General features: G+C 37.5%; 1 protein-coding gene across 7 annotated transcripts in view; it reads right to left on the bottom strand.

Annotated features, from left to right (window-relative positions):
• DCLK2 (doublecortin like kinase 2) overlaps positions 1–15,169 on the bottom strand; it is an 82,824-nt gene that overhangs the window by 12,777 nt on the left and 54,878 nt on the right. For 6 of the 7 annotated variants that reach the window (XR_003529209.1, XR_003529210.1, XM_027652714.1 and 3 more), the window contains 5 exons: positions 13,377–13,449; positions 12,306–12,414; positions 7,440–7,497; positions 3,198–3,317; positions 1,236–1,382 (listed from right to left, as the gene is read on the bottom strand). Coding sequence is in view for 4 of the 7 variants with exons in the window: in XM_027652714.1 (XP_027508515.1) it covers positions 1,236–1,382; positions 3,198–3,317; positions 7,440–7,497; positions 12,306–12,414; positions 13,377–13,449 (507 nt within the window). In the remaining 3 variants the exon portion in view is untranslated. Of the gene's footprint in view, positions 1–1,235; positions 1,383–3,197; positions 3,318–7,439; positions 7,498–12,305; positions 12,415–13,376; positions 13,450–15,169 lie in introns of those variants that run through there. The other variant, XR_003529211.1, reaches the window with a different exon arrangement.

Genomic DNA, 15,169 nt, shown 5'->3' with positions numbered 1-15,169 from the left:
GATTTGCATCTGTTGAGTAATCTCTTTAGGCTTTCTAGGCAGAAAGGACATTTGTGCCTATTTATAGCTGTTTCAATCGCTAATGAGAGTTTAAAATTTCTTTGGACTGTCTGTGTTTGAAGATGCACTGATAATGTGAGACTTCCACCTTCATCTTCTCACTCCTAAGTGCCATGTTGCTGTAACTACATTTTCTAGGAAAAGCCTCCCCTCCCTTTCTTTTGCTAAGCAATCTAATTTATTTGAGGGCTTATTTAAATGGCCAAACACTGTCAGTGGAATTAGCTGGTAAAGAATTGACTATGAAATAGAAAATATTTTCAGCTTTTAGCTTATAGCCCTATCCTTGTAATAGTTCAAAATCTGTTCTGGGATAAGCCATGATTCCTACTCTAGATGCAACCTCATTACACAGGACTGACAAACACCACAGAAGGTTTTCAGAAATGCCTACCAAGTGTTGATGAAAGCTACCAGCATGCCTGATGACAGTGGCTCAAGCAGGGGAGATTATGGCCCTGTTTGTTCAGTGCGTGACACTTAATATCTAATATCCAATATGTAGTGCACAAGTATAACCTCTGTGTATAAGCAAATGGCATGTGCTGATCCCACTCTGTGAAAAGAATGGGAAAGATGCCCTCTGTGGACTGTGGTATAAGTGGTTCCCAAAGCAGACTTCATGGTAATTCTTGTCAACACAGCTATCTTCTGTCTCTGCTGAAAACAAAAGTAGTCAGTCCCCCAGGACAAAATAAACATATGTAAAGAGTTAATTCTCAGCTGGAATATTGATAAATCATCAGAATGATGATCCTACAATGACAGTGAGAGAAAAATGGGGGGGGGGGGGGGAAGGCTTCAGATGGTAACCATATGATCCTTCAAAGAAATGGAAGAAATGGCACTCAGCCCACCTTTTCTCCCACTTGCAAACTAATAAATAATTCATTGACATAGCTTTAAAATTCATTGTTTTCTGAGACAATACTCCTGCTTATCCGAATGGCAGCCAATCAAAATGTAAATAAAGATAAGTCTAAGGACAGGTTTGAGCACAGCTCTCTTGCATTACGGTGATTGCTATCTCATGGCAGAAGATTTATTTCATACATGCTTATTCTAAATTAATATGCCTGCTCTTCTCTGCTCAGCTCCTTGACATTTATATATACAAGCATTTGCATTAATGAGAACAAAGTAAGAGAAAGTATTAGATAATAAATGGGACATACCAGAAGATTTTCTGGTTTGATGTCTCTGTGCACAATGTTGAGACCGTGAAGGTATTTGAGAGCACTGGCTAAATTGTAGACCATTGCACTCCCATCTCGCTCTGTGTATTTTGTAGATGAAGTGATAGCATCAAATAGATCTCCTCCCTACATAATAGAAAGGAAAAAGACCACTGTGGGAAAAATTATTAAGATGATATTTAATTTAAAAAAACCACGCCAAAAAAAACACCCATGCAAAATCTTCCCTTACAAAAGGCATGCTCAAAATACCTGTAAAACAGTAAAAAAATTACTTTGCAGAAGATACTATATCACCAAGATACTATACTGGGACTTGGGTCATCTACATTAAATTCTCAGCTGTAATCCTGGCTTCTGGTGTCTGAGTTTGGACAAATCACAGATCTTCTCTGTCTTGATTTCTTTTAATTGATCTTCCTACCTTTGATCACTCATTTCTATTACCTACAGGTACAGGCATACAGTTTCTCTTTTCTTCATCTTATCAGTGTAATACCTTTAATATAGTGAAAAACAGCCCTGGTTTTGAGTAAAGGCTAAAGTAAATTAGCCCAGTAATAAAAACATTAACAAACAAATATTCAGCAATTGTAATGAACTGCAAATATGAATCTCTGCAGATATTGCAGAAATATCAATAAATAAAGCTAAAGAGGACAAACAAGACAAGCATGACCTTTGACAATATAAATGAATCCACTGATTCCATGATACGCCAAAGTGCGGAACCTACAGGTGATTTCTGAATGTTTCAGTTGTGCAGTCTCTGTTTTATGGATGCCCTATTCCTCTTGGAATACATAACAACATGTGAGCAAGTTACTGATGCAGCATTTTCAGTCATTACAACAAATTTTATGTGGGTGTCTCTATGATGGTTACCCTGGATACATCTGTAGGAGTGATCTGTCTGAGCTGTGGGTGGCATTCCAAGCATTTCAATATATAGGGAAGAGAAGGAGCAATTCGGGAAATACAGGCCAAGATGATGGTGAATTAAAATATAAAAAAATACTGTCTTGAAACCCAAAAAAAGCCTATAGTATATAAAAATAACTTCTAGAAAGGAAGAGAAATGAGTAGGCTACAGAAATTATGAATTCAACAACTACACACTTTATTTAGAGGTTTCCCAGGCTGGTAACTACTCTAGGGGGGGAATCCGGTATCTAACAATGTTTCAGACAGAAATAAAAAGTGCTGCTGCAGCTATATAATATTTGTACCTGACATGCCAATCAAGCTGATGTGCAGTGTTGCTGTGTATGTACACAACTCAGACAAGAGAATGCACGACTAAAACTTGATGCAATTTGTGTATTTGGCTCACAAGGTGACAGCAAAATGAATATTTTTGTTTTCTCTGTACATGTATGAAAGCAGCATATCTGTTCTCTGGTGAACTGGAAATAAGGGGAATGAATGTTTAATACAAGCAAATCAGGTGAGATTTTTTGAGTTTTAATTTTCTTGGATGATGATCACTTGAATTTAAACTATCTGTCTCATTTATTGTCAATTAAGACAAATTTATCACAGAGAGATAAATTCATTACTTTAAGGCAAATTATTAATTAAATATATTACTGACATAAATATATTAGTGAAATAAATGCAAGTGTTCTGTTAGTAAAAGCACATCTCTATCAGCCCTGCATATTGTAAGCATGATATAAAAACCACTATCCACTTCTGTCTAGACTGTGCACATTGCAAAATTACCTCAAATCTGTGTTAATAATCTAATTAAAACTGAAGAGAGATAAATTCCATTAATATAATTGATCAAAAAGAGTATTTTTATTATTAAAAATGCAGGTTGCCACTGAAATCGTATATGATTATGTCTCCCAAGATCTTAGTGTTCCCAGATACTGCTCAGATCTCACACCAACACAGAGAATTCAAATAGGATAAATAAAGCCTCCTTAGTCTTACCTTGACCAGCTCCATCACCAGATAGAGTTCTGTTGGGGTGTCCATTTCCTCTATGAGCATAATGATATTTGGATGCTTCACTCGACGCAGAATAGACACTTCATTTTCAATCAGGTGCTCCTGTTCAGAACAGGATGGAGAAGTTTATCTGAATAGACATGAAATTGCCAATTCACTTTTCCTTTGATCAGCTGATCACTTGATCAGTGAGCACCCTTTTTGCTGTTTAATTTATATAGTAGAGGGTTATTGTCAGATGCTGGATTTTAAGTTGTATTTCACCATTGACCACATTTAATTTAAAATACTGTATTTCACTCACATGAACAATGGGATATCTCTGAAAAAAGACCCCAGAACATGACAGCAATTCAGGAAGTGCAGATTATATTCTTATGTGGGTATTATGAGGTGAAATTAAGTTCAGAACCTTTCTGCCCCCAAGCTGGATCATTGTAACCTGTCACCCCTCATCAATAGTCAACATGTTCTTGATCCTCTCCAGCCTTCACCTCTCATTTAGTGTAGGTTACTCAAGGACAGATTACATAGGATTTATATTCAAGGACTTTATTTTTTTTTTTTAAAGTTGTAGAATATATACAAGAAAAAATATTATAACTGCTTTGGTTATGATTTTCAGTTCATTTTATATGTATGTTCAGATTTACAATCTGCAAAATGTGTAATAGCTCAGTTAAATCGTTGTGACTCCAACAGCTTAACAGCACACAGATTGCGTTTAATTTCCCCTTCCCTAGACTTCTGAGGAAGTAATGGCTTTCAAGAACAAATTAGTTTCAAATGTCTTGTTTTCTGGAACATTTTTAGCACATGGTTAACACTGGAGAGCGAAAAAAATTACATGCCCCTTTCATGTGAAAGAATGATTTTAATTTTCCTTTATAAATATTGGAATACAGACATATTTAGGTTCACTGGAAAATAAATACCAATGCTTGCATAAAACACGAGCACCCTTACACTGGGGCAGATAACAAATCATGTCACTGGACTCAGAACTTATTCATGTTTAATGCACCGATTAGTAGCATGCACTTCATGCATTTGTGAGCAGAGCATTAGAAGGAGATGTGATCCACTGTGCAGAGGCAGTGATTGAAGATCTTGTGCTACTTCACCTTCTTCTTCCAGGGTTATTTACGGATGCACTGTGTTTTTGCCAAAGCTCTATGTGGCTACATAACTCAGAAATCACATGCCATGTGTGCATCTCATTTCGTGAGAGTAGGGTGCGGCATATACGGGTTAAACAGTCACACCTTTGAAATTCAGTTTGAAAGAGCATCAATTGTCATTCTGAACAAACATATGCCTGCTCCAAGCAAAGTGCTCTGGAGGAAAAAAACAAACAAACATGAAGCAATTTTGTTAAACACAATGCTGAATCTCATCACCAGACAGAAGTGAACAGCCACAGCATACTAAGCCTTAGCGATGGAAGCCTGTAAATTCAAAACTAACATTAAGAGTCCAACCAAAAACTAGAATATTATTATAGCTTTTTCTACCTAAAGAACAGATGGCATATTAAATTTATTACATCCATTAATTACAACTAAGGCACAATAGCTTTATCTGTGCTTTATCTTGTTTCACTTGACTAAATTGTTAATTGTTTTAAATAAAGCTCAGCAATAACTAATGTTTATTTAAAATAATAATAATTTTTAAAAACAGTCCCCGAAATGTTGTTGAGCTACTGTTTAAAATGCTGACTAATATGTGGTTCTTTATTTTCAACCACCCCACTGTTTTGCTCTATTTTGCTATATAAAAAACCAGTAATTTTCAAAGTCATTACAATGTTTTTCCTGGATAGTGCAATATATGCTTCACTTTACATTAATATGATTTATTTACAGTGAAATTACTGTGTAATTCACATTTAAGCCACTTGTGGAAAACACATTAGTCAACTGTATTCAAGTTTTAGGACATCCAAGATCAACTGCTAAGGAGCAGTGAGCAACACTCAAGTCATCCATATTTGGGTTGGATGGGTGTTTTCAAAGCAATGCTTATGTTGGTCTGTGAAACTAAGCAAGGAAGGAATAAGCTGTAGCAAAACTTAATTATTTTCTCTGTTGGAATTCTTCCTGGACAGTTCTGCCACTGCCCTAACAGGTATAAACATCTTCCTAATAACAGTCTGTAGCTATACAGATACAGATCCTTTCAAAACAGGCAAGAATGCATCCATGGGGCTGATTTTTAATTTGTTTTAAAGCAGGGAGAAAGACATATAGAAAATATGTCTAAACTCTACTGTATAAAACAGACTGTCTATCTCTAGACAGTTGTAATTTGTGATACCTAAGCAGCTGACTCAGACAAGTAATAAACACCACCTAAAGCTGCAAGCTGTACACATCATCCAAAAATTTTGTTTGCAGTGGAAAATGCTGGGTCACCCTTCCCACAGCTGAAGAAATTGCAACATTTCAATCTCAGAAAGGCGATTTTAGCACTTTTTCCTCATGGTTATGCATCTTTATGATTCCTTTCTAAATTTTCTAAATAAACCTAGAGAATATGAGATAAAACAATGCGGATGCTGGAACACTGATCTCCTAGCACGTAACACATGATTTAAAATCATCATACATAAAACAATTCTGTTTTAGCACCTCTACTTAAAGGAAGTCATCACAGCATCATACAGCTTCTTACCACACAAAGAATGTCACACAGACTTGCTACATCCTCCTACAAGGACACATGCAGCATTTGGAGCTCTGAATGACACTTCAGAGCAATTACAACATGTAATCAACAAAAAGGATACCTTTGATTTAAACCCCTGACTTGGTTACAAAGATACCTCTAGAATCATTTCAATCAGTCATTTACATAAAAAACATAAGGTGTCTGGATCAAAAAGTCCATCTTTTTAGTAGTTGAAAGAATAGTGTATTGCCTACTGTGAAAGAGACTTCAATGCAGATTTTGATTGTTAATAAAGACTGTGTTTCAGTGATCTTTTAGCTAACACTTAACTATAATCCATTTAATTCCTAAGTTCCTTAAGAGCACATTTGTTTAAGATATATCAAAGCAGTAAAAATAGAAGTATTTTATTTGCTGTTATCTATTCCAACGCTTAGTCTACGTTCTTGGCTGTAGGTTAGCAGTTTTTCTTCCTTTTAAAAATATACTCATGAGGAAAGGAAAGAAGGGGTGAGACACTCTCAGATATCTATTTCACAGAATCACAGAATTGTTTGGGTTGGAAGGGACTAGAGGTCTAGGCAGGATCACCTAGAGCAGGTTACAAAGGAATGCCATTCAGATGGGTTTGGAATGTCTCCAGAGAGGGAGACTCCACAATCTCACTGAGCAGCCTGTTTCAGAGCTCAGCCACCTTCAATGGAAAGAAGTTCTTGCTCATGTTGAGGTGAAACTCCTTGTGCTTTAGTTTATGGTCATTGCTCCTCGTCCTCTTGCTGAGCACCACCAAAAGGAGTCTGGCACCATTTTCTTGACACCTATCTGAGATATTTATATGTATTAATGAGATCCCCTCTCAGTCTTCTCTTCCCCAGACTTAACAGGCCCGGCTGCCCCAGTCTCTCCTCATAAGAGATGCTCCAGACCCCTCATCATCTTGGTGCTCTCCACTGGACCTTCTCCAGTACCTCCTTATCTTTCGTGTACTGAGGAGCCCAGAACTGGACTCACTATATGAGATGCTGTTCTGTTGAAGAGACAATTTTGGAATTTTTTTTTTTTAAGCTTGAATTAAAAGAAAATGTTTAGGAACTCAAGAGATCCTTGTTAATACAGGATGGTAAAAGTATGTAAACAGAAAGAAATGGTCGCAAAAATTTCTTTCCAAATCCATGTTCTGCTTATAAAAGGAGCATGTACAGCCATAAAAAGAGAAAAATAAGAGGCAGAGTGGGATGGGAATTACATAAATACCAATATAGCTACAAATTTCCTTTCTCATATTTTACAGATAAAAATAGTTACAATATATTTTGGATGCATATTAGCATTTTTTTGTCTGTCCAATGAAATAAGTAACAATTAGTTTGCTTTTTACTCTGTTATTTAGTAGACTAACACTCACTGCTTTTATTATTTGCTTCTTGGATACATTATCATCTTGTTAAACAGATATTCTGAAAATACTCAGAAAACCCAAATACACCCACCATTTATGACTAATGAGCAGCTGCTAGTGCTGCTTCTGTATACATGCAAATTGTACACTACCTTCCCACAGCATTTAGCCTTGTCTATGATCTTCAGGGCAAACTCCTTTCCTGTGGATCTAGCAAGAAAAACATGAGAGCCATTAATTAGAAACCGACCAACAAATTGTGGCATTATCTGTAAATATGTCGTCATAACAGAATGTCGTGACCCACCGAGATTGCTGACAGAAAATTCACAGAATGGGCTTGATTTTGGTTTTTGTTTTCTCAGCAGCATTTGTGCCTGCTGTTTCCCTGACTACCACAACCTGGCTCACTTGGTGTATTAATTCCAGGATCCAGCTGCAATTTATGCTTTGTGACCAGGCACGATTCTGTTACTTCCTTAATGCAACACGCAAAATTTGCCTTCAGCCTTCTACTTAGCTTTGTTCAACTGGTAAGCTTTAAAGAAAAAAATCATACACATGTATGTGTAAGTGAGCAGAAGAAAGACTGATATCCTAGTAAAAAAATTCAATAAGATTCAGCAGAGCTAAAACCCCACAGTTCATTACAGAGTAGTCTAAAATCCTGTAGAATCTATTAGGTAGTGATTTTGAGCTTTTGTATTTTGTTATTCCTTTATTTACTTTTTTTTAAGCATTTTGTTGAATTCTACAGCAGTCATCTAAAGTCCTGATTTTAAGAGGGTGGTTATATACAAAGTAAAAAGGATTGCTGTTTTTGGTAAGTACTCTCACAGAAAGGAGCTCTTGTTTGTGAATCGTCCCTTTAAGCAATAAAAATCTCCATTTCTCCAGAAGGGGAGAAAATGAGAGAAAAAAGAAACACAGTGTAATTTTTTTTTAAACTAAGAAGAAATTACTACTTATATTAATGATGAACATAAGAAAGAAAATGCCTTAAGACCTTGTTGCTACTGTTTTGTATTGTGCCAATGCCTAAAGACTCCAGGTTGCATCAGAACACCACTGGCATGTTCGGCAAAAGCAGAAGGTAGTTACAAAAGCAAAAGTCAGGCATGTTTCTACACTTCAAGGGTAATTTTCACTATGTTTTTGGCATTAGATTCAACTAGTCCAAATCAGTACCTTACAGAAAAAATAACTGAATTAACATCTAATATTTGATATATGCATTACTGAAAAAATGCAGCAGGGAATCTCTTCCCTGAAAAGTGCAGCTGTAGCTGCAAGGTTGTCATAGTTACAACCGGATTTGGTCTTTAGACAGAAGCCTTATCTAAATGGTATCTGTGAAATGCCATCCTCTCATATTACAGGCACAATGTAAAATCTACTGTGAATACAGCATGTAATTCAGAATCACAATTTGTGCATTATACTATAAATTATATCTGAAAGCCTTCAAACAACTGATCAGCAAAATCCACTTAGTAAACCTTTGGCACTTATGTTGTGAGAAAACAGGAGTTAAAATTCACAAAGCCAATTCATCAACCAACTTCCTTCTGCAAATGTCCTCTACCTAAGAAAAAACCCTGGATATAATCCACATAATTTCTGTGCTAATAACACAGTGCATCATACACCAGCACTGTCTGACAGGTTTCTGGTATTCTTCTGTCGAGCTGTCAGTGCCCATCTGTTGAATTATGTCTTTATATACAGACATATAGGCACTCTTTACAAAAGAGACCCCCTTATTCTTTTTGTAGAACAGCTGGTATAATGGGATCCTAGCTCCACAACTAAGGCTTCTTAGCAAAACACTATGAGAAATTAAGTAGATTTAATAGGAATTAAAAGAGAAGCATTTATGGTTGGCCTTTCCTCTTTCACTCTTATTATTAGCAATTACGGTTGTGTATTTATTTTATATAAAATTCATTTAATGTTTCGCTAAAGATTCAGTCACATACAAAACTAGACATTAAGTTTAATTTTGCCTTTTTTTTTCTTTTTGTTTTTACAATTGGAAGGTTGTTTTTCTAGTCCAGTTTCCTCATTCCAAAAATCACAGATGACATTTTGAAACCCCAGTGACCTACCACCCCTTGTCCCATTTCCAGTGGAACTTAAGCGATTTCCAAAACGCACAGTTGATATTTCTGACAATAATATATTATGTAAGCTGATGCTTTTAATCTGCTAGCTTTCATGAATGTTGTTCACTCTATAAATAACAAAGGATGTGTGGCCAGCTTCAGGGTGCATGAGAAAACACTGTGAAGCATCATTCATCTTGTGCTTGAGCTGAAACCTTGGGATTTTAAACCACGGAAGAACCTTTGAGGCACAAGGTATGCTGGGACCTGAGGGGATCCACCTGCCCCAGTGGGGAAAATGCATCTTTGGGCATTTCTGGGGGAGCTGATTGAGAGAGCTTTAAACTAGACTTGATGGGGAAGGGGATGCTAACAGGATTGCAGCAGGTAAGCCAAGGGTTGGGATGACATCACCTAAGGATGGCAATGCCAATGGGAACATTTGCACTGCTCCCAGGAGCATGAAGAGCTCAGGAGTGTATCTGAAATACTTGCACACCAATACACACAGTATGGGAAACAAACGGGATGAACTGGAAGTGTTGGTCAGATCTCAGAGCCACAATATCATTGCTGTTCTTGAGACCTGGTGGAATGAGTCCCACAGCTGGAGTGCTGGGATGGAAGGCAGGAGCCTGTTTAGGAGGGATAGGCAGGGCAGCAAGGTAGAGGTATTACACTATATATAAGGGAGAGGTTTCACTGCACAGCCCTTACAGTCAGTGATGATGTGGTTGAGAGCTTCTGGGTGCAATGGTAAACAAAGGACATGGTGTAGTGGTAATCTGCTACTGGATCACCCAGTTGGGATGTAAGCACTGTTGAGTTATTCTGTAGGTGAAGATGAGAAATTACTGTGGAGACCCTGTCCTTATGGGAGATTTCAACTTCCCAAACATTAAGTGGGAATATCATAGTGCTGTGAAAACAGGTCTTGGAAATTCTTGAGGTTTGTAGGAGATAATTTCTTGTCACAGGTATTTAGTGAGCCAACTAGGCAAGATGCCCTCCTAGACTTGCTATTTGTGAACAGAGAAGGACTCATGGGGATGTAATGGCAGGTGTCTGTCTTGGCGATAGTGATCATCAAATGGTTGAGTTTAAAATTTTTGGTGTAATGAGAGAAAAGGACAGCAGTGTTGCTTCGCTGGATTTCAAGAAAGCAAACCAAGTTATTCAGAGAGTTCTTTTATCAGAGTACCCTGTATCTTCTTTTGAGGATCAATTCCTGGTCAGTTTTTAAGAACCACCTTTCAGAAGCACAGGAGTGGGAAATTCCATTGTGTTCTAAGTCAAGCAAGCAGGGCAGAAGACCAGCTTGGCTGAACAAGGAATTCCTCATGGTAATCAAGAGGAAAAAGAAGTTGTACGATCTTTGGAAGCAAGGTCAGGCTCCACAGAAAGATTATAGATCTGTGGGTCATATTTGCAGGGAGAAAACAAGAAAGGCCAAAGCACAAACAGAGCTGAAACTGGTCAGTGTTGTGTCAGACAAGGAGGTTTTTTGAAGTATGTCAATAGCAAAGGGAGATCTAAAGAAAACATACTTCTTGAAGATTGTCACCTGACTAATAGACATTAAGATAAAGCAAAGGCATGCAATGCTTTTTTGTTTGCCTCAGCCTTTAGTAGTACTGATACACATGGGGCTGCCCAGTCTCCTGAGTCAGAGGACCACGAGAGAGGGAGTGGTGACTTTCCATCTGCTGACACTGAAATTGTCAGGGACCAGCTGCATCAGCTGAGTGCTCACAAGTCCCTGGGGCCTGATGGGATTCATCCCAGAGAACTGAAGGACCTAGCAAATATCATGGCAGGACGCGGCTCAAATATATACCAAAGGTCTTAAGAGTCTGGGGAGGTCCCTGCTGACTGGAAGCTTGCCAGTGTTATTCCAGTTTACAATAAGGGCACGAGGGAAGACCCAGGGAACTACGGACCTGCTAGTACAACCTCACTTCTGGAATGAGATGTTGTCATTCATAAGTACCTTTCTTTCCTTTTAATAAAACCAGAAGATGAGGATCAAATAGTAGAAACCATTTCTGTAACTTTCATGGTTTTTACAGTCATTTGCTGAATTTTCCCAGTATTTGCAAACAAGTTGGGAATTCCTCATAATATTTAAGAAACTGACATAGCTCTCAGATTGATGAAGATAGCAGAAGGTGGTTCTAAAAAAGTACACTGAGAAAGCGACAGTCAAATCATCTGTTATGTTTGCGCTAGCAGCACAGTGTGACACAAAGCTTTCAGAGGAAGGGCAGTAATACAGCACAGGTCTGTAAAGGTATCCTGTCTCCCCCATGGGAAATCAGGCACAGGAATATTTCAGGGTCGGGTGTATTGAAGGGTCTATTTGCAAAGTCTCTGGCTACTCACCATAGTATCTCACAGAAGAAGGAAGCACAAGGGAGCCAGTAGTACAGGCTAATAGCCAACAACTGCATGCCTTTAAGAATGCTTTACCCACAGTATACTGAAAGCTGTGAAAAATCATGTAAGCAGCAGGCAGTAGGGACATTAGAGCAGCAGAAGTGCTGAGGCAGAAGGGGGGGCTCTCAAAGACTGTTTAGATGTCACATACTGTCACCCACAGCCATCTGTAGTGTGAGGGATTTCTTGAAGATCTGTGGGGTTTCCTTAAGAGTCACCATTAGAAGGTGATATCTCCTTTAGTTTTTGGGATAAAAAAATGTTTCTCTGCTGTTCTCATATTCCTTTGCTAGAAGAATACATAAGAAGCTCTGCATATTTCATTATGCCTATTTCTCCTGAAGTGTATGCATATCTTTGCATATGGGTATGCTGCTCTTTGCTTTCATCTCCTTACATTTTTCTAAGAAATTATGTTAATGCTCAGGGCTTTATCCAGTAAAATAAACAGCAGTACCGAACAGTTTCCTTGCTCACCTTTCTACACACTCCTTTACGACAGCAAAATTGCCATCACCAATCACCTTCCCCACTTTGTACTTCTCAAGAATGGTAGATGACCCTGAGAACTTGTTTCCATTCACGCCTGTAAAAAATAAAAAAATAAAAAAGTCAATAATGCAAACTGAAGTGTCAGCAGGATGCAGTATATCCCCAATGGGTTCCACAGATACAGAACAGTCACAAATGCAAAACAAAACTTAAAAGTAAGCTGTTTTCTTCACTGCTTATTCCCTCGGTTTTATCTCAAACATAAGAAAGAACAAGATAAAGCCAAAGTTGTTTGACCTTTTCACACACAAATCAATTCTTACTATGGTTTTATATAGGCATATTCTAAAAGTAATGAATGCAGTCAGAAGTTCTTAGTCTAAAATTTTCTGAGCTCGAATTACTTTTTTGAAGTACCTTTTTGCAAACTCAATGTAAAAATGCAAATAAAATTCATCTGCAATGCATGTAAAAGACCCAAAAAGTTTTATCTGCTGATTTCCTTCAAGTTCCTCTGGCTGCTGCTGAAACATGCAAAGTGCAAGGAATGTTGGTAGGTACTTATTTCAGTATTTTTAAAATAAAAAAACCCAACTCTAAAATGAAATTTAAAAATAATTAAAAATAATTAACATTGCTTTAAAGAGATAAGGAATTAAAGGTTAAGTTTAGCTATGGTCAGTTGATAGGTCAGTGGTTCTAGCTGAAGTACAATCAGCTCTTTTAAGGAGGACTCCTCTTTCAGTCCAGCCCCAAACACATTTCTGGTTGATACTGCAGGTCAAAATCAAATTTCTAACAGTCACTACTGAAGAGCACAGTCCACTAATATGCTACCACTTGACAAAAAAATTTACAAAATTTGTTTCCTATCTTTACTGCCTTGATGTATAAAATGTGATAACAATTTTTCTAAGATAAGTTTGTCGACAAGGTATCAAACGTCTCAGAACAGAAAAGGATTTGGAGTCATCGGGAACCACCTAAAAGTGCTAAACCAACTGTCACCTACAACATAATTTTTGCAAGGACTGTTAGCAATTACTGGTGTCCTACCTTCAGGACTCTGGCAACGGAGTGATTCAGGTACACCATTCACATTGGAAGAAGATCCACCATGTGGAGAAATCTATGGATATACACAAGAACTTTTTATTTCTGATAGTAATCACAAGAAAGAGTCATATAAGAAAGCAGTAAAGTTGAAAAAAACCACCCTAAAAACACCTATAACCAATCAGTTCACTTTTTACTCCCATTGTATTTTTATTCTTGTTTCCTCATCATCATAAGAATACACCATCACTTACACCAATTTAAGATTCAGTCCCAATTTAGATAAGTAGTTGAACACATTTGAGTAAAAAGCAAAGAAAATTCCTTCCAGCTGCACCTACTTCCAACTATACATAACAGTCAGTTGTGTGGAGCCAACATTCCCTCCTCATTCTACGCAAGATCATGACAACAAACTCTGCGCATGTTTTCATGTCAGCTGAGGCAGCCACCTCCAGACAAACATCAAGAGGTCAGTGCAGCAATCACGTGCTGCCATGCTGCAGTCTAACACATCTCTTCAGAGATGGCACTGTCTGAGGTTTCCCTACCAGAACTCTATCCATATCTGCTCCCTTTAGAGTAGCAGTGTAACACGCTAGGAAGGTAATAAAGAAATGTTTGCATGGCCCTACCAGTTTTCATTTAAAGAAGCAAATTTTGGCATAGGTGGCCAGGTACATCTATGATAATCATATTTACTTACTAATCTATCGGGCTGTATTTTAGGTTACTGTACATGTGAAGATTTATCACATCTACAAGCACTTCAAATTAGATGTGTGATACGCATCCAGACACAGATTCAGTTTTAGTAACTACGACACTGTAAAAAACAAATATCTAAATTATTTTGGAGCATGACAGCTGAAGAAAACTAATTTTCCTGCACTAAAAACTTAATTGGTACTTCATCTGAATCTTCACGAATCTACTTATAGTCATCCTGTCATACTGCCCAGGGACAGACACAGTAATAAATTTTTATTTTAAAAAGGGGTGGAGTCATAGGAATGAATGCCATAAATAGTAAAATGTACTGGCTGTGTTCTGTGCACCACTTTCATAAGTTCTCCCATTACAGTTATATATACTTCATAAAATTAAAATACATTTTAGATCATTCCCCCTCTTCTACGTAAAATTTCTTGCTGTTCTGTGAAGTTCCATATCTTGTTTTCTTCATGGGCTATTATAGTAGCGCACCACTCACCACATAAAGGATTAAAATGCTTCTCTGCCTTAAGCTCAGTGTCTGTTGAAATGGCTTTGCATGACACCAGGAATGCAAATGCAGCATTTTCCGTTTTAGCTGACATTGTCTGGTTACACTGCTGAATATTTTAAATCATTAACACTATTGTCAGTGAAAGAACTGAACTGACAGATAGGGATATTGTCTAAAGGTTCATGAAATGCTAATGAATGCTTAAGTTTCTAATGGCAGCTGAGCTGCCAAATCAGCTAAAGGTACAGTAACACTATAAGCTGTACAACTTAATTTTGCAGAGCCTCTAAAACAATGAAGTTTACTAGCATTTGGCACAGGAGTAGCATCAAACAGCAAGCAGTCAGTTACTACTCTGCTTCTTGATAATAACTTAAAACTAGGCTATGTTAATGCTGCTGCCTTTCCGAGTTATCTATTTATTTAACAAGGATCAGGAACAAGGACATTTGGGTTAAATGACATTTGTGCAAAATCATGAGTCAGTTTTATAACCAGTCACATTTTCTTCAAGGATGAAGCAGAGCTAACAGAACAGATCACTCACTGCAAAGTATTAGTCATC

Source organism: Corapipo altera, unplaced genomic scaffold, assembly GCF_003945725.1.
Source record: "Corapipo altera isolate COAL_440 unplaced genomic scaffold, ASM394572v1 69, whole genome shotgun sequence".
Taxonomy (NCBI): domain Eukaryota; kingdom Metazoa; phylum Chordata; class Aves; order Passeriformes; family Pipridae; genus Corapipo; species Corapipo altera.
This window is presented reverse-complemented; position numbering and strand designations above follow the sequence as displayed.